The following is a 25,943-nucleotide window of genomic DNA, read 5'->3' as shown; positions in this document are numbered from 1 at the left end:
TAAAGCAGCCAGTAAAATCCATGAAAGTAAATTCCTAACATGATTAAATATGACATTCTTGGTTCACTTGGCAAAAGATAAAGGAAGGAGATTTTAAAAAGCTCTGTGCCTTGTTTCTGCTAGTTTTTGCCTATACCAATATTGAGTAGAGAAAAGTCTAGAAAAAAAAGCTAGTGCCCTTTATATGTCTGAAAATGTGTAATGTGGAAATGCTTCATTAAAGGATATATGTTCCATATAGATTTACTTCTATTGTGGAATCACTCAGAAATGTGATGAAATATCTGCCAGAATACTTTAAAATAACTTAGATTTGCAATACATTTAAAAGACAGTATACACCAATTTTAATTGAATTGCATGTAATAGACACTACTATAAAGAATAATATGCACAGATACTGATAAAAAATATCCAGTATTTTTTTTAAACTTACTTAGAAGCTCCCAATTTAGCACTGTTGATGAGGTTAGGCTGGGGCACCGACTGAAAGGGGCTGAGAGCAGACCCCCCCCCTGCATATGAAGAGACCCATTATACAAACAGAAGCTATGTTAGGTCTGTAGACATCAGTATACATCTAAACCTTTGGGGCTTGATTAGTCTGAAAATCAGCACTATATTATTTATAAATAAGCAAAACAATAATTTATTTTTTTTTACAAAAAAACACCCCCAGATAGGCTATATAAATGGATTATCTACAAAATATTTATGCAAAGATAAATCTAGTGTACAATGTCCCTTTTAAAGGGACATTAAACACTTTGAGATGGTAATATAAAATGATAAATCATATATATATATATATATATATATATATATATATAAAAAACACCACAATATAGTTTCTATTATGTATTTTCTCCCCCTTCCCTGTAATTCCATTAGGAAATTGTGAGCTTTTTAGTTCCTGCTAGAAATGTAAGTACAGAACACTGTTATATTCCACACAGCTATTGGCTGCACACTCTAGTGACCTATTTATAACTGTCTTTAATTGGCCACAGCAGAGAAGGCAACCTAAGTTACAACATGGCAGCTCCCATTGCTTTATAGATATTACAACTTTACACATATTTTATTTTAATATTAATATTTAAACAGCTAATGAATCTTTAAAAATACATCTACATGCTATTCTCAAACTAATCTTTCAGTTGAATGCTTTATTTAGTGTTTAATGTCCTTTAAGCATACCCAGTACTGCACGCTGTAATAATTTGTTTTATTAAACCCCCCCCCAAAAAAAAAAAATACAACAAAAACTTAGACTGTTTAAACTTTTGTTAAAAGGTAATGCCAGGCAATTAAAGCATCAACTTTATTTACATACTGATTTAGACAAATTCCGATAGCTGGAAGATGCACAATGAAACATTTATTTGTGTCACATGGGAGTTGCAGGTTAAAGGCGTTACATTTGTGTGAAAAGAGGAGAGGGCATAAATAAAACCACATCAGTGTAGGTGAGTGCAGGGGTTGGGGGTGTAAGAGAATGTGTACATTACTACTACATTATGTAGTACAATACATAGGGCTAGATCATGTGCGTGCATTTAATATGGAGCCACTAGGGAAAAAACCCCAACTATCAACAGGGGCTTTATCAAAAGCCAGATGTTGCTAAGGAGCTTCTGCCCCGGCCAATGGTACCAATATCATATAGTTGTTAATGTTAATGCCTCGTAACCCCTAACTGACACCTACACCAAGTACATTTAACCCTAATCATGACCTCCCCACATTGTCTTGCTCACAATCACCTGCCTAATGTATTTACTGTATGCCTGACACAGGCTCCTGTACGTATAACACACACACCACATAACAAGGGAATCACCCTCTTTCATGTAAGTGGCCTCTGGCCCCTGGGTTGCCATAGTAACTGTGATTACTAGTCTACTGGGTGATTTTGTATATCCGCTGCTCTAAAAATAAAGCTTCTACATTCAGCTTGTGGTAACAATGCGTTTTGTCCCTCCAACTGGGTGACACCAGGCACACTCAGGTTGCTCAGTGAGAGGACAAAACATTATGCAAGCAGAAAGGAAGGCATGCGGTCTAGTTCTTGATATCTGCCTCTTTCCCTAGCCAACTACATCTTGTGTTTGTAAAATCTGTTATATTTGTGAAACCAAAGGTCAGTGAAAGTGAAGCGGGATACTTATGGTAACCTTGCTATGTCTGTAAATATAGAAGCTGTTGATATGAAATACCAGAAATTACATGTGAGTTCCATTAGAATGTGACCGGGGTGCCCCTGAGAGATGCATTGTTGGAAGAATATTTGAGGGTTGAAGCAGTTTGTGTCTGCTCTTTTGTTTAACTTTTATCATTTTATTTATTTTTATGTTTTTTTCATATTAAACATGAAGTGTACGAATACTGTAAGAGCCATATTGGGTTGGCTAAGCAGTAACCTTGCTTTAGTGCAGGTTTAGGAGCATAAAGGTATACTTAAAGGGGCAAGAAACCAAAAAATATCTTTCAGATGATCTTTCAGATAGAGAATACAATTTTAAACAACTTCCCAATTTACTTCTATTATCTAATTTGCTTAATTCTTTAGATATCCTTTGTTGAAGAAATAGCAATGCACATGTGTCAGCCAATCACACAAGGTATTTATGTGCAGCCACCAATCAGCAGCTACTGAGCTTATCTAGATATGCTTTTCAGGAAAGAATATCAAGAGAATGAAGCAAATTAGATAATAGAAGTAAATTAGAAAATTGTTTAAAATTGTATTCTCTATCTGAATCATGAAAGAAAACATTTGGGTTTAAAGTCCCTTTAATTCAAAATAAAACTTGCATGATTTATATAGAGCGTATAGTTTTAAGGGTCATTGAAACCCACACTTTCTTTCATGCAAAATATACAATTTTATACTATTTTACAATTTTCTTCTATTATTACATTTGCTTCATTCTCTGGGTATCCTTTGTTGAAGGAGCAGTAATGCACTACTGGGAGCTAGCTGAACGTGTTGGGTGAGACAATGACACGAAGCATATATGTGCAACCATAACATTAGCAGCTAGCTCCTAGTAGAGCATTGCTGCTTCTTAGCCTAGTTAGATATGCTTTGCAACAAAGGATACCAAAAGAACGCAAGATAGAAAATAGAAATACGTTGCATAACTGTATAAAATTGTATACTCTATCTGAATCAAACACTTTCTGAGGCACCGGCTACAGCTGAGCATGTGCAAAAGTTCTCAGTATGATTGGTTAATGGCTTTCACATGATGCAGGGGACTGGCAAATTGAAGTAAACTGAAATTTATCAGAAAGAAATATGTACTGCTCATTTAAAAATCAGAGTTAGTGCTATTACATTTTATTATACCCTCATTGATTATGCTTTTGCTTCCACTTTATTTTCTGTGACTATGAGCTAACTGGTGATTAATGTTACGGAAATCACTCTTATTTAGCTTTAGATGTCAACATATGTCTTTCTGATTTGGATTCTGCTAATGCAGATTTATGTGGTAGCTTTCAATGAGCTGTTGCTGACTTGTTCACAGATTTTGGATGCTATATAATATATTATAGGTCATGATATCACTATTATTGTCGTTGCATGTATCTTAACGCTCAAAAAGAAATCTTACAAGTGCGTATCTCATGACCTATCGTGAAAACCTGCAAAGTATTTTGCTTTGAGACACCGTCCCCCTCACCAGCATTTTTAATCCAATATAAACCACTTTTTAGGTTTTGCATTCATTTTAAATTTATCTAATTCAGCAGTTTTATTCTATTGAAAATCAGTTTAGGCTTAATGAATACATTAGGCCCCAACTTGTGTATCTGTCCGCCTGTCTTTGCAGCGAGTGTGCTGCGACGGTTGTAAGTCTGCTGCTTGCATGTGATATTGCACAAAGACAAGTATTGCATTGTGCAACACCACCCCCTGCTGTCTTTTGACCTGTCAATCACCCTGAAGTTTTTGGGGTGATTTTCTGCAACCGAAGAGGTGGTGGAGAGGTTAAAGGGACAGTTTACTCAAAAGTTTTCTCCCCTTTAATTTGTTCCCAATGATTCACTTTACCTGCTGGAGTGTATTAAATTGTTTACAAGTAGATCCTTTACCCTTATATTGGCATTTGAAATAGTTGATTTAGCATGTGGTATCTCCACCTATTCTGAAAGTTTGTGGCCGCAGGTCCCAGCTATAGATAAGCTTTGTAAACACAGCCAGCAGAAGAAATTATACTCCCAGTAGGATATAGCAGAGATAAGGTAATACAATGTTGATTTTCCATTGTTCTCTCCAAGTACTGGTGATTGTTTTATGGACAGATATAAGATTAAGAAACATGTTTATGTACACAATGTGATACAGTAATGAGATCTTATTATACCTACAAGCTCAACCCATTTTATTAGGTTGTGGCTTCAAAACACAAAATCGGAGCTTTAATATTCACAAATAAACCTTAAAAAGCTAATTTTCATACATTTTTTACTCTGCAGTTGGTAAAAAAAAGCAATTGTAAACACATTAAGGGAAAACTATTTTACAGTATACTGTCCCTTTAACAAGCAGACACGAAAGATCTTGTATCGTCTCCAGTCCAGGCACCTATTTGGACCATATTTTAATATCTATGAAACCACACTATCCCTCCATCATAATAGTAAAACAACATTTGCACTCTCAGTATTTATAAAATAAACATTTATTAGCTTAATGTTTTAAAGGGTATTATCCCTCTACCCTCAAAACCAATTGTAACAGTGAACATCATGCAAAAAAAAATTACACAATAAAGTGAGCCAAAAGAAATTTGGAATGGGCAGTCTCAATAGAATGTTGTAGAATAGTACACTTGCCATAGAAATAAGTGTCCAGTCAAGATCTCGCGAGAATGAGGTTTCTTCTGTTAAGTGTGATCAGTCCACGGGTCATCATTACTTCTGGGATATTACTCCTCCCCAACAGGAAGTGCAAGAGGATTCACCCAGCAGAGCTGCATATAGCTCCTCCCCTCTACGTCACTCCCAGTCATTCTCTTGCACCCAACGACTAGATAGGATGTGTGAGAGGACTATGGTGATTATACTTAGTTTTATATCTTCAATCAAAAGTTTGTTATTTTAAAATAGCACCGGAGTGTGTTATTACCTCTCTGGCAGAGTTTGAAGAAGAATCTACCAGAGTTTTGCTATGATTTTAGCCGGAGTAGTTAAGATCATATTGCTGTTCTCGGCCATCTGAGGAGTGAGGTAAACTTCAGATCAGGGGACAGCGGGCAGATGAATCTGCATAGAGGTATGTAGCAGTTTTTATTTTCTGACAATGGAATTGATGAGAAAATCCTGCCATACCGATATAATGTCATGTATGTATACTTTACACTTCAGTATTCTGGGGAATGGTACTTCACTAGAATTACACTGTAAGAAATACATAAAGCTGTTTAATAACTAGAGATTATGTTTAACGTTTTTGCTGGAATGTAAAATCGTTTTCATTTGCTGAGGTACTGTGTGAATAAATGTTTGGGCACTATTTTTCCACTTGGCAGTTGCTTAATCTGTTTTTCTGACAGTTTCTGTTCTCCCTCACTGCTGTGTGTGAGGGGGAGGGGCCGTTTTTTGGCGCTTTTACTATGCATCAAATATTTCAGTCAGCAACTCATTGTATTCCCTGCATGATCCGGTTCATCTCTACAGAGCTCAGGGGTCTTCAAAACTTATTTTGAGGGAGGTAATTTCTCTCAGCAGAGCTGTGAGAATTATAGTTTGACTGAGATAAAAAACGTTTATTCTGTAATTTGTTTCCTGCTTTCAGAATTTGTTATCCTTGCTAATGGGATTAAACCTTTGCTAAAGTTGTGTTGTTTACAAGGATTGAGGCTATAACTGTTTCAATTTATTAATTTTCAACTGTCATAGATCTTCTGTGCTTCTTAAAGGCACAGTACGTTTTAATATTATTCTAATTGAATTGTATTTCCAAGTTGCAAGTTTATTTGCTAGTGTGTTAAACATGTCTGATTCAGAGGATGATACCTGTGTCATTTGTTGCAATGCCAAAGTGGAGCCCAATAGAAATTTATGTACTAACTGTATTGATGCTACTTTAAATAAAAGTCAATCTGTACAAATTGAACAAATTTCACCAAACAACGAGGGGAGAGTTATGCCGACTAACTCGCCTCACGTGTCAGTACCTACATCTCCCGCTCAGAGGGAGGTGCGTGATATTGTAGCGCCGAGTACATCTGGGCGGCCATTACAAATCACATTACAGGATATGGCTACTGTTATGACTGAGGTTTTGGCTAAATTACCAGAACTAAGAGGTAAGCGTGATCACTCTGGGGTGAGAACAGAGTGCGCTGATAATATTAGGGCCATGTCAGACACTGCGTCACAGGTGGCAGAACATGAGGACGGAGAACTTCATTCTGTGGGTGACGGTTCTGATCCAAACAGACTGGATTCAGATATTTCAAATTTTAAATTTAAACTGGAAAACCTCCGTGTATTACTAGGGGAGGTGTTAGCGGCTCTGAATGATTGTAACACAGTTGCAATACCAGAGAAAATGTGTAGGTTGGATAAATATTTTGCGGTACCGACGAGTACTGAGGTTTTTCCTATACCTAAGAGACTTACTGAAATTGTTACTAAGGAGTGGGATAGACCCGGTGTGCCGTTCTCACCCCCTCCGATATTTAGAAAAATGTTTCCAATAGACGCCACCACAAGGGACTTATGGCAAACGGTCCCTAAGGTGGAGGGAGCAGTTTCTACCTTAGCTAAGCGTACCACTATCCCGGTGGAGGATAGCTGTGCTTTTTCAGATCCAATGGATAAAAAGTTAGAGGGTTACCTTAAGAAAATGTTTGTTAAACAAGGTTTTATATTGCAACCCCTTGCATGCATTGCGCCGATCACGGCTGCAGCGGCATTCTGGATTGAGTCTCTGGAAGAAAACATTGGTTCAGCTACTCTGGACGACATTACGGACAGGCTTAGAGTCCTTAAACTAGCTAATTCATTCATTTCGGAGGCCGTAGTACATCTTACTAAACTTACGGCGAAGAATTCAGGATTCGCCATTCAGGCACGCAGGGCGCTGTGGCTAAAATCCTGGTCAGCTGATGTTACTTCTAAGTCTAAATTGCTTAATATACCTTTCAAAGGGCAGACCTTATTCGGGCCCGGGTTGAAAGAGATTATCGCTGACATTACAGGAGGTAAAGGCCATGCCCTGCCTCAGGACAAAGCCAAAGCCAAGACTAGACAGTCTAATTTTCGTTCCTTTCGTAATTTCAAAGCAGGAGCAGCATCAACTTCCTCTGCACCAAAACAGGAAGGAGCTGTTGCTCGCTACAGACAAGGCTGGAAACCTAACCAGTCCTGGAACAAGGGCAAGCAGACTAGGAAACCTGCTGCTGCCCCTAAAACAGCATGAATTGAGCGCCCCCGATCCGGGATCGGATCTAGTGGGGGGCAGACTTTCTCTCTTCGCCCAGGCTTGGGCAAGAGATGTTCAGGATCCCTGGGCGCTAGAGATAATATCTCAGGGATACCTTCTGGACTTCAAATACTCTCCTCCAAGAGAGAGATTTCATCTGTCAAGATTGTCAACAATCCAGACAAAGAAAGAGGCGTTTCTACGCTGCGTACAAGAGCTCTTGTTAATGGGAGTAATCCATCCAGTTCCACGATCGGAACAGGGACAGGGGTTTTACTCAAATCTGTTTGTGGTTCCCAAAAAAGAGGGAACTTTCAGACCAATCCTGGACTTAAAGATCCTAAACAAATTCCTAAGAGTTCCATCGTTCAAGATGGAGACTATTCAGACAATTTTACCTATGATCCAAGAGGGTCAATACATGACCACTGTAGATTTAAAAGATGCTTACCTTCACATACCGATTCACAAAGATCATTATCGGTACCTAAGGTTTGCCTTCCTAGACAGGCATTACCAGTTTGTGGCTCTTCCATTCGGATTGGCTACAGCTCCAAGAATCTTCACAAAGGTTCTGTGTGCTCTTCTGGCGGTACTAAGACCGCGGGGAATCTCGGTAGCTCCATACCTAGACGACATTCTGATACAAGCTTCAAGCTTTCAAACTGCCAAGTCTCATACAGAGTTAGTGCTGGCATTTCTAAGGTCACATGGATGGAAGGTGAACGAAAAGAAAAGTTCACTCGTTCCACTCACAAGAGTTCCCTTCCTGGGGACTCTTATAGATTCTGTAGAAATGAAGATTTACCTGACAGAGGACAGGCTAACAAGACTTCAAAGTGCTTGCCGCACCCTTCATTCCATTCAACACCCGTCAGTGGCTCAATGCATGGAGGTAATCGGCTTAATGGTAGCGGCAATGGACATAGTACCCTTTGCACGCTTACACCTCAGACCACTGCAACTGTGCATGCTAAGTCAGTGGAATGGGGATTACTCAGACTTATCCCCTTCTCTGAATCTGGATCAAGAGACCAGAAATTCTCTTCTATGGTGGCTTTCTCGGCCACATCTGTCCAGGGGGATGCCATTCAGCAGACCAGACTGGACAATTGTAACAACAGACGCCAGCCTTCTAGGTTGGGGTGCCGTCTGGAATTCTCTGAAGGCTCAGGGACAATGGAGTCAGGAGGAGAGTCTCCTGCCAATAAACATTCTGGAATTGAGAGCAGTTCTCAATGCCCTCCTGGCTTGGCCCCAGTTGACAACTCGGGGGTTCATCAGGTTTCAGTCGGACAACATCACGACTGTAGCTTACATCAACCATCAGGGAGGGACAAGTAGCTCCCTAGCTATGATGGAAGTATCAAAGATAATTTGCTGGGCAGAGTCTCACTCTTGCCACCTGTCAGCAATCCACATCCCGGGAGTGGAGAACTGGGAGGCGGATTTCTTAAGTCGTCAGACTTTTCATCCGGGGGAGTGGGAACTTCATCCGGAGGTCTTTGCCCAAATACTTCGACGTTGGGGCAAACCAGAGATAGATCTCATGGCGTCTCGACAGAACGCCAAGCTTCCTCGTTACGGGTCCAGATCCAGGGATCCAGGAGCAGTCCTGATAGATGCTCTGACAGCACCTTGGGACTTCAGGATGGCTTACGTGTTTCCACCCTTCCCGTTGCTTCCTCGATTGATTGCCAGAATCAAACAAGAGAGAGCATCAGTGATTCTAATAGCACCTGCGTGGCCACGCAGGACTTGGTATGCAGACCTGGTGGACATGTCATCCTGTCCACCTTGGTCTCTACCTCTGAAACAGGACCTTCTGATACAGGGTCCCTTCAAACATCAAAATCTAACTTCTCTGAAGCTGACTGCTTGGAAATTGAACGCTTGATTTTATCAAGACGTGGATTTTCTGAGTCAGTTATTGATACCTTAATACAGGCTAGGAAACCTGTTACCAGAAAGATTTACCATAAGATATGGCGTAAATACCTATATTGGTGTGAATCCAAAGGTTACTCTTGGAGTAAGGTTAGGATTCCTAGGATATTGTCTTTTCTACAAGAAGGTTTAGAAAAGGGTTTATCTGCTAGTTCATTAAAGGGACAGATCTCAGCTCTGTCCATTCTGTTTCACAAACGTCTGTCAGAAGTTCCTGACGTCCAGGCTTTTTGTCAGGCTTTGGCCAGAATTAAGCCTGTGTTTAAAACTGTTGCTCCACCATGGAGTTTAAACCTTGTTCTTAATGTTTTACAGGGCGTTCCGTTTGAACCCCTTCATTCCATTGATATAAAGTTGTTATCTTGGAAAGTTCTATTTTTAATGGCTATTTCCTCGGCTCGAAGAGTCTCTGAATTATCAGCCTTACATTGTGATTCTCCTTATTTGATTTTTCATTCGGATAAGGTAGTCCTGCGTACTAAACCTGGGTTCTTACCTAAGGTAGTTACTAACAGGAATATCAATCAAGAGATTGTTGTTCCTTCTTTATGCCCAAATCCTTCTTCAAAGAAGGAACGTCTACTGCACAACCTGGATGTAGTCCGTGCTCTAAAATTTTACTTACAGGCAACTAAGGAATTTCGACAAACGTCTTCTCTGTTTGTCATTTACTCTGGGCAGAGGAGAGGTCAAAAAGCTTCCGCTACCTCTCTTTCTTTTTGGCTTCGTAGCATAATTCGTTTAGCTTATGAGACTGCTGGACAGCAGCCTCCTGAAAGAATTACAGCTCATTCTACTAGAGCTGTGGCTTCCACTTGGGCCTTCAAGAATGAGGCCTCTGTCGAACAGATTTGCAAGGCTGCAACTTGGTCTTCGCTTCATACTTTTTCCAAATTTTCCAAATTTGACACTTTTGCTTCATCGGAGGCTATTTTTGGGAGAAAGGTTCTTCAGGCAGTGGTTCCTTCTGTATAAAGAGCCTGCCTATCCCTCCCGTCATCCGTGTACTTTTGCTTTGGTATTGGTATCCCAGAAGTAATGATGACCCGTGGACTGATCACACTTAACAGAAGAAAACATAATTTATGCTTACCTGATAAATTCCTTTCTTCTGTAGTGTGATCAGTCCACGGCCCGCCCTGTTTTTAAGGCAGGTAAATATTTTTTAATTTATACTCCAGTCACCACTTCACCCTTGGCTTTTCCTTTCTCGTTGGTCCTTGGTCGAATGACTGGGAGTGACGTAGAGGGGAGGAGCTATATGCAGCTCTGCTGGGTGAATCCTCTTGCACTTCCTGTTGGGGAGGAGTAATATCCCAGAAGTAATGATGACCCGTGGACTGATCACACTACAGAAGAAAGGAATTTATCAGGTAAGCATAAATTATGTTTTCCCTACACATGGCAACCTCTTGGCTTTTACTTAGCATCTGAGCAGTGATAAATGTAATGAACAGTGAAAGCCAAAGTATTTACAAAGTGAAAAGACTGGTGGCTAAGATTGCAGTTTGCTTCTTTTTTAAGTCCAATACGATTACAGTTCACAACTAAAAGTAAGTTTGTTCATTCTACCGTCAATAAAAGTCCACAATGATATATAATGACAAATTCCACAAATTAACTTATCCAATTAATGCATGGAGTCTTCCGAAATGACTTAAATAGAACACTTCCAAAAGTGCTATGTATACAATTTAACTAGCGTATGGGGAGTGTGTATTTGTTTATCTATATCTGTAAATAGGTCTAGTCCTAATCTCATTTGAAATGATCAATAAAGAAAACTTTACATTAGCCGTTTCTCCTCCTGTATGTAAACAATAGACAAATACATTGCAAGTCAATGAACTCATGTTTTAAACACTTTTATTGTCTCGGTAGCTCTCTTCATGTAGCTGTCAACTGTCTGCAACATTTTAAGTAACCATGTGAAATGGAAATGACAGCTTGTTTTACAGAAGTCTCTTATTCGTTCATGCTTGGCCAATTTGACATTGTTTGCCATGAAACATAGTTTTACCGTCATTTGTTTGTGGCAATACATAATGAAAGCAATTAAACCTTAGCTTTTGACACCAAACAAAAGTTTTAAAAATTGTTACTGGATTTATGGTCAAGAGGAGTTTGCTATCATATTTAATAGAGTTTCTTCCATGCTGGTACCTTTGTGGAATCTACTGAGACTAGCAGCTTAAAGGGACACTGAACTCAAATTATTTCTTTTGTGATTCAGATTGAGCATGAAATTTTAAGCAACTTCCTAATTTACTCCTATTATCAAATTTTCTTCATTCTCTTGGTATCTTTATTTGAAATGCAAGAATTTAAGTTTAGTTGCCGGACAATTTTTGGTGAACAACCTGGGTTGTTCTTGCTGATTGGTGGATAAATTCATCCACCAATTTAAAAAGTGCTGTCCATAGTACTGAACCAAAAAAGAAGCTTAGATGCCTTCTTTTTCAAATAAAGATAGCAAGTGAACAAAGAAAATGGATAATAGGAGTAAATTAGAAAGTTGCTTAAAATTACAGTTTTAGATGATATTTTTCAATCCAAGATATCAGGTTTTGTGGCTTTTCAGGTTATTTTTCATGTAACAATACATGGGGTGTGCAGAGCCAATCAAATTCTTTTCATCTGCACATATTATGGGTGTAAAACGCAGCTATCCTCTGTTTAGTATAGATAATTACCGTGCTTGGCAGCCAGGTGGCATTATATAATGGCCGGATGGGGCAGTTTAACACTTTACAATATTATAACATTTTCTGTTATTTATAAATGTCTCCTAAAGGGATATGAAACCCAAAAACTTCCATTTTTCATTCTGATAAAGCACACCATTAAAAAATAAATAAACAAACAAATGTTTTTGTTCCTTTGCTATTCTTTGTTGAAGAGATACCTAGATAGGTGTGTGGAGCACCCTATGGCAGGAAATAGTGCTGCCATCCTATTGCTTTTTTATATGGATAACATTCTTGCAAAATTGTTGCTATATAATGCTACAGGCACCTGCACGCTTCTGAACTTACGTCCCTGCTTTTCAACAAAAGATAACAGGAAAACAAAGACCATTTGATAACAGTATTAAATAAGAAAGCTGTTTAAAATTGCACGCTCTGTCTGTATCATGAGTGAAAAAATGTGGGTGTCATGTCCGTTTAAGCTGTACCAAAGCACAATTTAATTGCATCATTTAATGTAAATAAAGGTACACTTCATATTGGTTCATTTTAGCAGGTTGTTCAGTAAAATCAGCTGATTGGTGTGCCCATTCAGGGGTGTCCAAACTTTGCTCTCCAGAGGTTTTGGAACTACATTTCCCATGATGCTCAGCTACATAAAATGCTGGCTGAGCATCATCGGAAATGTAGTTCCAAAACCTCTGGAGAGCAAAGTTTGGACACCCCTGCTAAATAGTTCCTGGGGACAATACTGCAGTTGAACATATACATAAAGGTATAAATCCCTGTTAGGCCTTAGTAAAGGAGATGGGATAAACCAATCCAAATTTTGATTGAATAAAACTGACTGTGTAGGACTACTAACCTCCTCCCGTTTTCATTTGTTCCTTAAAAAAAAAAGTGATCCGGGAAGATTGCAAATTTTAAAAACTATTGCAGCAAAAAATTATTGTATTTTGAATGTTTCCACACTCAGATAGTATGTTAAATTATTATGGTATATTTTAGTATTTTTTTCCCTATCAAGCAAATCGTTAATCATGTAAAAGCTGAAAATCTTATAAGTAAATGTAAAGATGTTTATTAAAAGCTTAAATTATTTTTATAATATAACTTTGTAATACTCTTTCTTCATGCCTACTATCTTCTAACCCTCTTTTTAAAGGGGCACTGTACTATAAATGTCAATGTGTCCCAAATGACTGGTTATGTTGCAGAGTATTAAATGTATGGAAAATTGTTCATTAGTGTTTATTTTTGTATTTGAAATAGCTGACTTTGCTTATTAAAATTATCATCTTTTGTTCTCAAGGACATGCCCATAAAATGGGATGAGCCTGCAGGTAAAGCAGACCTGCTAATACTATCTATGTTAAAACATACTTAGGTATTGAAATGCTTATTGTGATTGGGCACAACCAGCTTTTTCAGATACAAAAATCTGCCTTTCTCCTACCCCCCCAGTGGGAGATTAACTAGTAGAAATGGGCATTCAGCAGTTTCGTTCACTGTTGAATGTGGATGTAGGAGGCTGCTTTCGGTATTCGGCTCTTTTTGGAACCAGATATCCTCTTGTGCAAGAAAAAACCCACTAAAATCTGTGCAAATCCAGATCGTAGAGTGTTTCACTTGCACAAGAGTATATTCAGCTCAGAAAAGAACCGAAAACAGCCTCCTACTTCTGCATTTGGCAGTGAACAAAACTGCTGAATGCACATCTTTTAAAGGGACAGTCAAGTCCAAAAAAAACCTTTCATTTTTCAAATAGGGCATGCAATTTTAAACAACTTTCCAATTTACTTGTATCACCAGTTTTGCTTTGTTCTCTTGGTATTCTTAGTTGAAAGCTCATATGATCATTTCTAAGCCCTTGAAGTCCGCCTCTTATTGCATGCTTTTTCTATTTGCTTTTCACAACAGGGGAGAGCTAGTTCATGTGAGCCATATAGATAACATTGTGTTCACACAGCGCCCATGGAGTTATTTAAGAGTTAACACAGCACTAAAATGCAAGTCATCTTTGTAAACAACAACATTTCTGGTGTTGACTGTCCCTTTAACTAGTGTTTTGTTACCTGTTTACATAACTTTTTTTACAGTGAATAAATTTGTTATTCATATTTTCAGTGTAGGTGGTGGTTTCTACAGGCAAAACCAGCTATTTCAAATAAAAAAAAAAAGGGAATCACGCCTTTCATAAATCATTAAATACACTTCAAGTAAAATGCACCACTGTGGGAACATGTTGAAGGGGAGAAAAGTACAATGTCCCTATGGTCTATGTCTACCAGCTGTCTCTGGGACAGCCCTCCTTACTGTGACATAAAAGTGCAAAAAGGAATTGCTGTAATGTGTTAGACCAGTTTATTATTGCACAATTGCTTGCATTATACGTGTTTAACCATTTAAATATTTCCTTTGTATGCAACATGTCTATAATGTGGTTTCTTTATTTTTTCTTCAGAGCACATTCAAGTTTAAATCTGAGAGTGACATTCACCTTGCTGAGCACCACAAACAGGTTCTGTATGATGGAAAACTTGCAAGCAGTATAGCATTTACATACAATGCAAAGGCTACGGATGCCCAGCTCTGCCTTGAATCATCACCAAAGGAAAATCCCTCAATTTTTGTGCATTCGCCACATGCATTAATGCTTCAGGTAGGTTCTATATATGTTGTTTTTTTATATTTGAAATCATGCAGCTTGTGTACAATTAATTTTATAAAAATGAAATTGTATACCTGTGTCTGTATGGTCTATATTGGTCCCTTATACCTTATGATGTGCAAGTGATGTTCTAGCAAAATGCTAAGGGTTAAATCATTGTTCGATATCTTTGTGCTGTGTCTCAGATGCACAATTATACTTGTCTAATGTCCAATTGCTTAGAAAGAAATAACCAATAGAATAGGTGCCCAATTTAATATTAGCTAAAGTCATTTATAAAACTAATTTTATGGCAACATGGTCTTTAAATCATTTTAGAACAATGCACCACGTCATTTATTATGTATTACATATACAATTAGTAGCAAATTCTGAGTATGAGGTAAATGTTTTCCGATCTGAAAGCTAATTTTTGAATGCGTGCGGATCTAACCACTGTGAGAATATTGCAGTTCTCTTTTGAGACATTGTAACATTGTTACTCCTCGTAACCGTCCTGTATTTGTAAGGATACTACTTCTGCCTAAACAGTCAACTAACACCTGCAGGTACAGACTAGCGCTTAGTCTTTAGTGGTGGCAATATTCCCTGTGAGTTTGACATATCGTTTTTATTAGAACTCATTCTATATATGTTATTATTCTGTATCAGAGACGTCCGATTTTACTACATCTGCTTTTATATTTTATAATAAATTGTTATTACTTTGAATATTCTGTTGCCTATCATTGTTCACTTATGACATTGCCCTATATCTTTAGCTCTTGTAGCGCTCCTGCTTCTATTTTGATAGTCTATTAAATGTTTTAATTAATCAGTGAAACTTTGCATAGATAACTGGAAACACTACCTTATTATTAGTACATAATATACTTGATATCTTGGCGTCTATTCATTTGTGCTTGTTGCTTTAGGTTTATGTAAACATAATGAAACTGAATATTTCTTTAGCATCTTTTTTGTTTACAGCCTTAGTATGACATACCTGTTAAAGGGACGGTAAATCTGAAATTTAATTTTTCATGATGCAAATCAATCATGCAATTTCAAACAACTTTCCAATTTACGTCTCTTAGCTATGCGGCTTCATTCTCTTAGTATTCTTGGTTGAAAAGCATACCTAGATAGGCATGGGACTGGGAGCAGCACTGCACTACTGGGAGCAAGCATATCAGATGTGTTCAGCTAGCTCCCAGTACTGCATTGCTGCTCCTTCAATAGTAGCAAGTGAATGAAGAAAATTTGATCATAGCTTTAAATTGGAAAGTTGTTTAAAACGATATGCTATATACGAATCATGAAAGAAAAATGTTGCGTTTGATGTCTCTTTAAAAAGATAAGTAATTTTAAAAAAACATACCTCATCTGTCTTATATTTGGAAATAAAGTATTTTCTCCAACATAGGTGTGTCCGGTCCACGGCGTCATCCTTACTTGTGGGATATTCTCTTCCCCAACAGGAAATGGCAAAGAGCCCAGCAAAGCTGGTCACATGATCCCTCCTAGGCTCCGCCTACCCCAGTCATTCTCTTTGCCGTTGTACAGGCAACATCTCCACGGAGATGGCTTAGAGTTTTTTAGTGTTTAACTGTAGTTTTTATTATTCAATCAAGAGTTTGTTATTTTAAAATAGTGCTGGTATGTACTATTTACTCAGAAACAGAAAAGAGATGAAGATTTCTGTTTATATGAGGAAAATGATTTTAGCACCGTAACTAAAATCCATGGCTGTTCCACACAGGACTGTTGAGAGCAATTAACTTCAGTTGGGGGAACAGTGTGCAGTCTCTTACTGCTTGAGGTATGACACATTCTAACAAGACGATGTAATGCTGGAAGCTGTCATTTTCCCTATGGGATCCGGTAAGCCATGTTTATTAAGATAGTAAATAAGGGCTTCACAAGGGCTTATTAAGACTGTAGACTTTTTCTGGGCTAAATCGATTCATTATTAACACATATTTAGCCTTGAGGAATCATTTATTCTGGGTATTTTGATATGATTATATCGGCAGGCACTGTTTTAGACACCTTATTCTTTAGGGGCTTTCCCTAATCATAGTCAGAGCCTCATTTTCGCGCCGGTATGGCGCACTTGTTTTTGAGGACAGCATGGCATGCAGCTGCATGTGTGTGGAGCTCTGATACATAGAAAAGTCTTTCTGAAGGCATCATTTGGTATCGTATTCCCCTTTGGGCTTGGTTGGGTCTCAGCAAAGCAGATTCCAGGGACTGTAAAGGGGTTAAATATAAAAACGGCTCCGGTTCCGTTATTTTAAGGGTTAAAGCTTCCAAATTTGGTGTGCAATACTTTTAAGGCTTTAAGACACTGTGGTGAAATTTTGGTGAATTTTGAACAATTCCTTCATACTTTTTCGCAATTGCAGTAATAAAGTGTGTTTAGTTTAAAATTTAAAGTGACAGTAACGGTTTTATTTTAAAACGTTTTTTGTGCTTTGTTATCAAGTTTATGCCTGTTTAACATGTCTGAACTACCAGATAGATTGTGTTCTGACTGTGGGGAAACCAAGGTTCCTTCTCATTTAACTATATGTATTTTATGTCATAAAAAAATTTAGTAAAAATGATGCCCAAGATGATTCCTCAAGTGAGGGGAGTAAGCATGGTACTGCATCATCCCCTCCTTCGTCTACACCAGTCTTGCCCATACAGGAGGCCCCTAGTACATCTAGTGCGCCAATACTCCTTACTATGCAACATTTAACGGCTGTAATGGATAATTCTATCAAAAACATTTTAGCCAATATGCCCACTTATCAGCGAAAGCGCGACTGCTCTGTTTTAGAAAATTCTGTAGAGCATGAGAACGCTGATGATATGGTTTCTGAAGGGCCCCTACACCAGTCTGAGGGGGCCAGGGAGGTTTTGTCTGAAGGAGAAATTTCAGATTCAGGAAACATTTCTCAACAAGCTGAACCTGATGTGATTACTTTTAAATTTAAGTTGGAACATCTCCGCGCTCTGCTTAAGGAGGTGTTATCCAATTTGGATGATTGTGATTATCTGGTCATTCCAGAACCACTATGTAAAATGGAAAAGTTCTTAGAGGCCCCGGGGCCCCCCGAAGCTTTTCCTATATCCAAGCGGGTGGCGTACATTGTTAGTAAAGAATGGGACAGGCCCGGTATACCTTTAGTACCTCCCCCCATATTTAAAAAAATTGTTTTCCTATAGTCGACCCCAGAAAGGACTGATGGCAGACAGTCCCCAAGGTCGAGGGGGCGGTTTCTACTCTACACAAGCGCGCCACTATACCCATAGAAGATAGTTGTGCTTTCCAAGATCCTATGGATAAAAAATTAGAAGGTCTGCTAAAAAAGATGTTTGTTCAGCAAGGTTCCCTTCTACAACCAATTGCATGCATTGTCCCTGTCACTGCAGCCGCGTGTTTCTAGTTTGATGAGCTAGGAAAGGCGATTATTAGTAATTCTTCTTCTTATGAGGAGATTATGGACAGAATTCGTGCTCTTAAATTGGCTAATTCTTTCACCCTAGACGCCACCTTGCAATTGGCTAGGTTAGCGGCGAAAAAATTCTGGGTTTGCTATTGTGGCGCAGAGCGCTTTGGTTAAAATCTTGGGCAGTGGATGCGTCTTCCAAGAACAAATTGCTTGACATTCCTTTCAAGGGGAAAACACTCTTTGGCCCTGACTTGAAAGAGATTATCTCTGATATCACTGGGGGCAAGGGCCACGCCCTTCCTCAGGATAGGTCTTTTCAAGACCAAAAATAAACCTAAGTTTCGTCCCTTTCGCAGAAACGGATCAGCCCCAAGGGCTACGTCCTCTAAGCAGGAAGGTAATACTTCTCAAACCAATCCAGCCTGGAGACCTATGCAAGGCTGGAACAAAGGAAAGCAGGCCAGGAAACCTGCCACTGCTACCAAGACAGCATGAAATGCGGGCCCCCGATCCGGGACCGGATCTGGTGGGGGGCAGACTCTCTCTCTTCGCTCAGGCTTGGGCAAGAGATGTTCTGGATCCTTGGGCGCTAGAAATAGTCTCCCAAGGTTATTCTCTGGAGTTCAAGGGGCTTCCTCCAAGGGGGAGGTTCCACAGGTCTCAGTTGTCTTCAGACCACATAAGAAGACAGGCATTCTTACATTGGGTAGAAGACCTGCTAAAAATGGGAGTGATTCATCCTGTTCCATTAGGAGAACAAGGGATGGGGTTCTACTCCAATCTGTTCATAGTTCCCAAAAAAAGAGGGAACGTTCAGACCAATCTTCGATCTCAAGATCTTGAACAAGTTTCTCAAGGTTCCATCGTTCAAGATGGAAACCATTCGAACACTTCTTCCTTCCATCCAGGAAGGTCAATTCATGACCAAGGTGGATTTCAAGGATGCGTATCTACATATTCCTATCCACAAGGAACATCATCGGTTCCTAAGGTTTGCATTCCTGGACAAGCATTTCCAGTTCGTGGCGTTTTCTTTCGGATTAGCCACTGCTCCTAGGATTTTCTCATAGGTACTAGGGTCCCTTCTGGCGGTGCTAAGACCAAGGGGCATTGCTGTAGTACCTTACTTGGACGACATTCTGATTCGAGCGTCGTCCCTTCCTCAAGTAAAGGCTCACACGGACATTGTCCTGGCCTTTCTCAGATCTCACGGATGGAAAGTGAACGTGGAAAAGAGTTCTCTATCTCCGTCAACGAGGGTTCCCTTCTTGGGATCTATAATAGACTCCTTAGAAATGAGGATTTTTCTGACAGAAGCCAGAAAAACAAAACTTCTAGACTCTTGTCGGATACTTCATTCCGTTCCTCTTCCTTCCATAGCGCAGTGCATGGAAGTGATAGGTTTGATGGTAGAGGCAATGGACATAGTTCCTTTTGTGCGCATTCATCTAAGACCATTACAACTGTTCATGCTCAGTCAGTGGAATGGGGACTATTCAGACTTGTCTCCGAAGATACAAGTAAATCAGAGGACCAGAGACTCATTCCGTTGGTGGCTGTCCCTGGACAACCTGTCACAAGGGATGACCCTTCCGCAGACCAGAGTGGGTCATTGTCACGACCGACGCCAGTCTGATGGGCTGGGGCGCGGTCTGGGGATCCCTGAAAGCTCAGGGTCTTTGGTCTCGGGTAGAATCTCTTCTACCGATAAATATTCTGGAACTGAGAGCGATATTCAATGCTCTCAAAGCTTGGCCTCAGCTAGCGAGGGCCAAGTTCATACATCAACCATCAGGGGGGAACAAGGAGTTCCCTAGCGATGGAAGAAGTGACCAAAATCATTCTATGGGCGGAGTCTCACTCCTGCCACCTGTCTGCTATCCACATCCCAGGAGTGGAAAATTGGGAAGCGGATTTTCTGAGTCATCAGACATTGCATCCGGGGGAGTGGGAACTCCATCCGGAAATCTTTGCCCAAGTCACTCAACCGTGGGGCATTCCAGACATGGATCTGATGGCCTCTCGTCAGAACTTCAGAGTTCCTTACTACGGGTACAGATCCAGGGATCCCAAGGCGGCTCTAGTGGATGCACTAGTAGCACCTTGGACCTTCAAACTAGCTTATGTGTTCCCGCCGTTTCCTCTCATCCCCAGGCTGGTAGCCAGGATCAATCAGGAGAAGGCGTCGGTGATTTTGATAGCTCCTGCGTGGCCACGCAGGACTTGGTATGCAGATCTGGGGAATATGTCATCGGCTCCACCATGGAAACTACCTTTGAGACGAGACCTTCTTGTTCTAGGTCCGTTCGACCCACTCCAGCTGACTGCTTGGAGATTGAACGCTTGATCTTATCAAAGCGAGGGTTCTCAGATTCTGTTATTAATACTCTTGTTCAGGCCTGAAAGCCTGTAACCAGAAAAATTACCACATAATTTGGTATATCTGTTGGTGTGAATCTGCAGGATTCCCTTGGGACAAGGTTAAGATTCCTAAGAGTCTATCCTTCCTTCGAGAAGGATTGGAAAAAAGGATTATCTGCAAGTTCCTTGATGGGACAGATTTCTGCCTTGTCTGTGTTACTTCACAAAAAGCTGGCAGCTGTGCCAGATGTTCTAGCCTTTGTTCAGGCTCTGGTTAGAATCAAGCCTGTTTACAAAATTTTGACTCCTCCTTGGAGTCTCAACCTAGTTCTTTCAGTTCTTCAGGGGGTTCCGTTTGAACCCTTACATTCCGTTGATATTAAGTTATTATCTTGGAAAGTTTTTTTTTTTGGTTGCAATTTCTTCTGCTAGAAGAGTTTCAGAATTATCTGCTCTGCAGTGTTCTTCTCCTTATCTGGTGTTCCATGCAGATAAGGTGGTTTTGCGTACTAAACCTGGTTTTCTTCCAAAAGTTGTTTCTAACAAAAACATTAACCAGGAGATAGTTGTGCCTTCTTTGTGTCCTAATCCAGTTTCAAAGAAGGAACGTTTGTTGCACAACTTGGATGTAGTTCGTGCTCTCAAATTTTACTTAGCAGCTACTAAGGATTTCAGACAAACTTCGTCTTTGTTTGTTGTTTATTCTGGTAAACGGAGAGGTCAAAAAAGCAACTTCTACCTCTCTCTCCTTCTGGATTAAAAGCATTATCCGATTGGCTTATGAGACTGCCGGACGGCAGCCTCCTGAAAGAATCACAGCTCACTCCACTAGGGCTGTGGCTTCCACATGGGCCTTCAAGAACGAGGCTTCTGTTGATCAGATATGTAAGGCAGCGACTTGGTCTTCACTGCACACTTTTTCTAAATTTTACAAATTTGATACTTTTGCTTCTTCTGAGGCTATTTTTGGGAGAAAGGTTTTGCAAGCCGTGGTGCCTTCCATTTAGGTGACCTGATTTGCTCCCTCCCTTCATCCGTGTCCTAAAGCTTTGGTATTGGTTCCCACAAGTAAGGATGACGCCGTGGACCGGACACACCTATGTTGGAGAAAACAGAATTTATGTTTACCTGATAAATTACTTTCTCCAACGGTGTGTCCGGTCCACGGCCCGCCCTGGTTTTTTTAATCAGGTCTGATAATTTATTTTCTTTAACTACAGTCACCACGGTAACATATGGTTTCTCCTATGCAAATATTCCTCCTTAACGTCGGTCGAATGACTGGGGTAGGCGGAGCCTAGGAGGGATCATGTGACCAGCTTTGCTGGGCTCTTTGCCATTTCCTGTTGGGGAAGAGAATATCCCACAAGTAAGGATGACGCCGTGGACCGGACACACCGTTGGAGAAAGTAATTTATCAGGTAAACATAAATTCTGTTTTGCTAACGTTGCTATCATTTTTGTTTAAAGGGTTCTGTTTTCTTCGCTATTATCACCAATTTAATTATTTTATGTTGCCATGGAAATAAATGTAATTATCACATTGTGCGCATCCCCCTTATATACAATAATAATTCAGCAATTATTCACTTCTTTTCCAGTCAGATCTAGCAAAAAAAAAAAAAAATCTGATTTATGTAATTTTTGTTAACTATGTTCAGGATGTGATATTGCAAATTGATTTTACATAGTAATTTATTTTCCTTATTGCAAAAAAGAAAAACAAAGTTTGCATAGTTGACTATATATGTGTAACCTCTGGAGTTGCTCACTGACTACTGCCCGAGTGTACCATTATATAAGCGGCAGTGTTGCCACAGATCCCTCTTTACTGAGGATCTGCCTGTCTTGTCTATCCATATCATTACTTTTTACTGAAAGCTTGGTTAATTCAGTGGCAAGTGGTTCTTGACCCAGATATTTAAACCTCTTCTATACCTTTACAGGTATTGATCCTGTCATGTTAATCCTCCATGGGATTTGAATTTGTTTCTAATGGTATTGCAGAAGCATCCATTTTAACTTATGCATATAGTACCTTGAAGGTGATGACTATCAAGACAATTTTGCTTTTACCTTTTTCATTAGTATAAGATATTTTAGTAACCATCTCTCATTCCATCCAAATGTGGATAGATTAAAGGATTAGTACATGGTTACAGAATACAAATCCAATAAATACTATGAAGTGGTATGAACTACTAAAGAGCCATTAAAGGACAAGTTATACGAATCACTCTCACTTAAAAGTGATGCAGCATACCTAAAGGCAGCTTTTATATCACATGAACAGAGAATGGAAGATACTCTACCTCTCACAATATATATTTTAGTGATGCAGCATACCTGTAAATAGCGGACATATAACATTAACAGGGAAAGAAAGATACTGTACCTTACAATTTTATTTTAGAGGTGCTTGGAAGTGATGAAACATACCTGTAAATAGCTGACATTTCACAACAGGGAAGGGAAGATATTTATTTTGTATGAGGATAAGGGTTCAAAGAAATTCCATAACATGTTGGATATAACTCCCACCACTAGGAGGAGGCCAATAACCCACACAAGAGCTTTAATCCCTCCCATCTCTCCTCAGGAGAAGGTTGAGAATAGAGTTGCTCTAGCTACTCTTATAGATTATTTATGGGAGCTCAAACCAATGTGTGACCTATTACCCCTGCATCTGATCATTCAGAAAGAAGAAATAGATTGAACTTCAGCACTTTAAATGATGCAGGGGCATAGGAATACCAGGTTATGTGTGCAGTTTCCCTATTTGATTTCAGAAATTACCACCCTTAGGCGTTGTGGGGACATGTTCCTTAGCCTCCCCCTGTGGGTCCTTTGCTGTAAAAGCTCTGGATTGGTTCTCTACTGGATACAGCTTCAGATTTCTGACTGGTAAGCTCAGTGGAGGGGTGCTTCATTAAGGTAAGTGACCTTTTAACACTTACACAGCTCATACGCTATAATTAGGTACTTGTTGGCAAGTACAGTATAGCAAGGGGACTTGGTTTGCCTGCCTACAGACACATTATTTTTATGTATCTTTTGGGTGTTAGCAGCCTCAGCCTAATTTATTATTAATTATCAAAATACACAGACCCCTTACAACCCTCTTTACAGCATAGCGGTTGGGTTGGGAAGCTCCCTTAGTGGTTTTTAACTTTCTTGTTTTTATCACTTTTATTTAATTTTTATCGCTTTTTTCTTTATTGATTTTCCTGCGCCCTCTGAGACTCCAGACATGCACTGGGTGGTAGCTCCGCCCTCTTTTCCCATGCTCATCGCTGCTCTCTAAGGGCAGAATCCAGCTCCTACATAACTGTTTTCTCAATTTCTGTCATTCCTTGTCATAGACTTAATTTTGGAAGGGGGTAAGTGCCCAGCATAAGAGCTTTTGGAGGGGTGGGTAGCACAGCACTGTGGGTGTTTGTTATAGAGGGTCTTCATTTTCTCTCTTGAAATTGATTATACTCTGGTGTCTAAGGGGCATTGATAACTGGCTTTATAACAAAGGTTTTTTTTGCTTATCTTATTCTGAAATTTAACCTTTCTTTCATGTAATTAGCAAGAGTCCATGAGCTAGTGACGTATGGGATACACATTCCTACCAGGAGGGGCAAAGTTTCCCAAACCTCAAAATGCCTATAAATACACCCCTCACCACACCCACAAATCAGTTTTACAAACTTTGCCTCCCGTGGAGGTGGTGAAGTAAGTTTGTGCTAGATTCTAAGTTGATATGCGCTCCGCAGCCGGTTGGAGCCCGGTTTTCCTCTCAGCGTGCAGTGAATGTCAGAGGGATGTGGAGAGAGTATTGCCTATTTGAATTCAATGATCTTCTACGGGGTCTATTTCATAGGTTCTCTGTTATCGGTCGTAGAGATTCATCTCTTACCTCCCTTTTCAGATTGACGATATACTCTTATATATACCATTACCTCTACTGATTCTCGTTTCAGTACTGGTTTGGCTTTCTACTACATGTAGATGAGTGTCCTGGGGTAAGTAAGTCTTATTTTCTGTGACACTCTAAGCTATGGTTGGGCACTTTTATATAAAGTTCTAAATATATGTGTTTAAACATTTATTTGCCTTGATTCAGGATGTTCAACGTTCCTTATTTTCAGACATTGTTTCATATTTGGGATAATGCATATGAATAATTCAAATGTTTCTTACCTTAAAATTTGACTTTTTTTCCTGTGGGCTGTTAGGCTCGCGGGAGCTGAAAATGCTTCATTTTATTGCGTCATTCTTGGCGCGGACTTTCTTGGCGCAAAAATTTTCTTGTCATTTCCGGCGTCATACGTCTCGCCGGAAGTTGCGTAATTTTTTTGACGTTTTTGTGCCAAAAAATGTCGGCGTTACCGGATGTCAAAAGCATTTAGGCGCCAAATAATGTGGGCGGCTTTTTTGCCGCTAAAAAATTTGAGCGTTATTGTTGTCTCCACAATATTTAAAGTCTCATTATTTATTGCTTCTGGTTGCTAGAAGCTTGTTCATTGGCATTTTTTTCCCATTCCTGAAACTGTCATTTAAGGAATTTGATCAATTTTGCTTTATATGTTGTTTTTTCTATTACATATTGCAAGATGTCTCAGATTGACTCTGAATCAGAAGCCACTTCTGGAAAAATGCTTAACTGAGTTTCAGTTCTACCAAAGCTAAGTTCATTTATTTTAAATGTTATAAATGTTTATCTTTAGCTATGGTTTGTAATAAGTTATTATGTTATACTTTTACATGCGGAATCCATTAGTATTTATGCTTTATATATTTCCTTTCTAACGAGAAATATTTAGAAGATTTATAAGAAATATTTTTCTGATTCTATTTTAAAGGCTTTGTCGGACTTCGTGCCTTCTAATAAAATTTTTAGGTCTTTTTTCACTTCTTTTTTTATTATTGAAGTTTCAAATGACCAACAACATACTGATTTATCCTTCTCCGATGATGTTTTTTTCTCTTTCAGAAATTTTCTTCATCAGATATTGACACTAACAAATCTACTTTTCTCCTGTTAAGTGTAGTCAGTCCACGGGTCATCCATTACTTATGGGATATTAACTCCTCCCTAACAGGAAGTGCAAGAGGATCACCCAAGCAGAGCTGCTATATAGCTCCTCCCCTCTACGTCACACCCAGACATTCTCTTGCACCTAACTAATAGATAGGATGTGTGAGAGGAGTGTGGTTATTAAATTTAGTTTTTTTATTACTTCAATCAAAAGTTTGTTGTTTTTAACAGCACCGGAGTGTGTTGTTTCTTCTCAGGCAGTATTAGAAGAAGAATCTACCTGAGTTTGTGTATGATCTTAGCGGACGTAACTAAGATCCATTTGCTGTTCTCGGCCATTCTGAGGAGCGAGGTAACTTCAGAACAGGGGACAGCGGGCAGGGTT

At 39.4% G+C, this 25,943-nt stretch overlaps 1 protein-coding gene across 1 annotated transcript in view; it reads left to right on the top strand.

The window, feature by feature from the left end:
• Positions 1-25,943, top strand: part of NBEA (neurobeachin) — a 1,472,531-nt gene that overhangs the window by 402,520 nt on the left and 1,044,068 nt on the right. Inside the window, exon 9 of the mRNA XM_053708445.1 lies at positions 14,543-14,740. Coding sequence (XP_053564420.1) covers positions 14,543-14,740 — 198 coding nt within the window. The remainder of the gene's footprint in view (positions 1-14,542; positions 14,741-25,943) is intronic.

The sequence above is a fragment of the Bombina bombina genome, chromosome 3 (assembly GCF_027579735.1).
Source record: "Bombina bombina isolate aBomBom1 chromosome 3, aBomBom1.pri, whole genome shotgun sequence".
NCBI classification, from domain to species: Eukaryota; Metazoa; Chordata; class Amphibia; order Anura; family Bombinatoridae; genus Bombina; species Bombina bombina.
The sequence above is the reverse complement of the archived record's forward strand: the minus strand, read 5'-3'. Positions and strand labels throughout refer to the sequence as shown.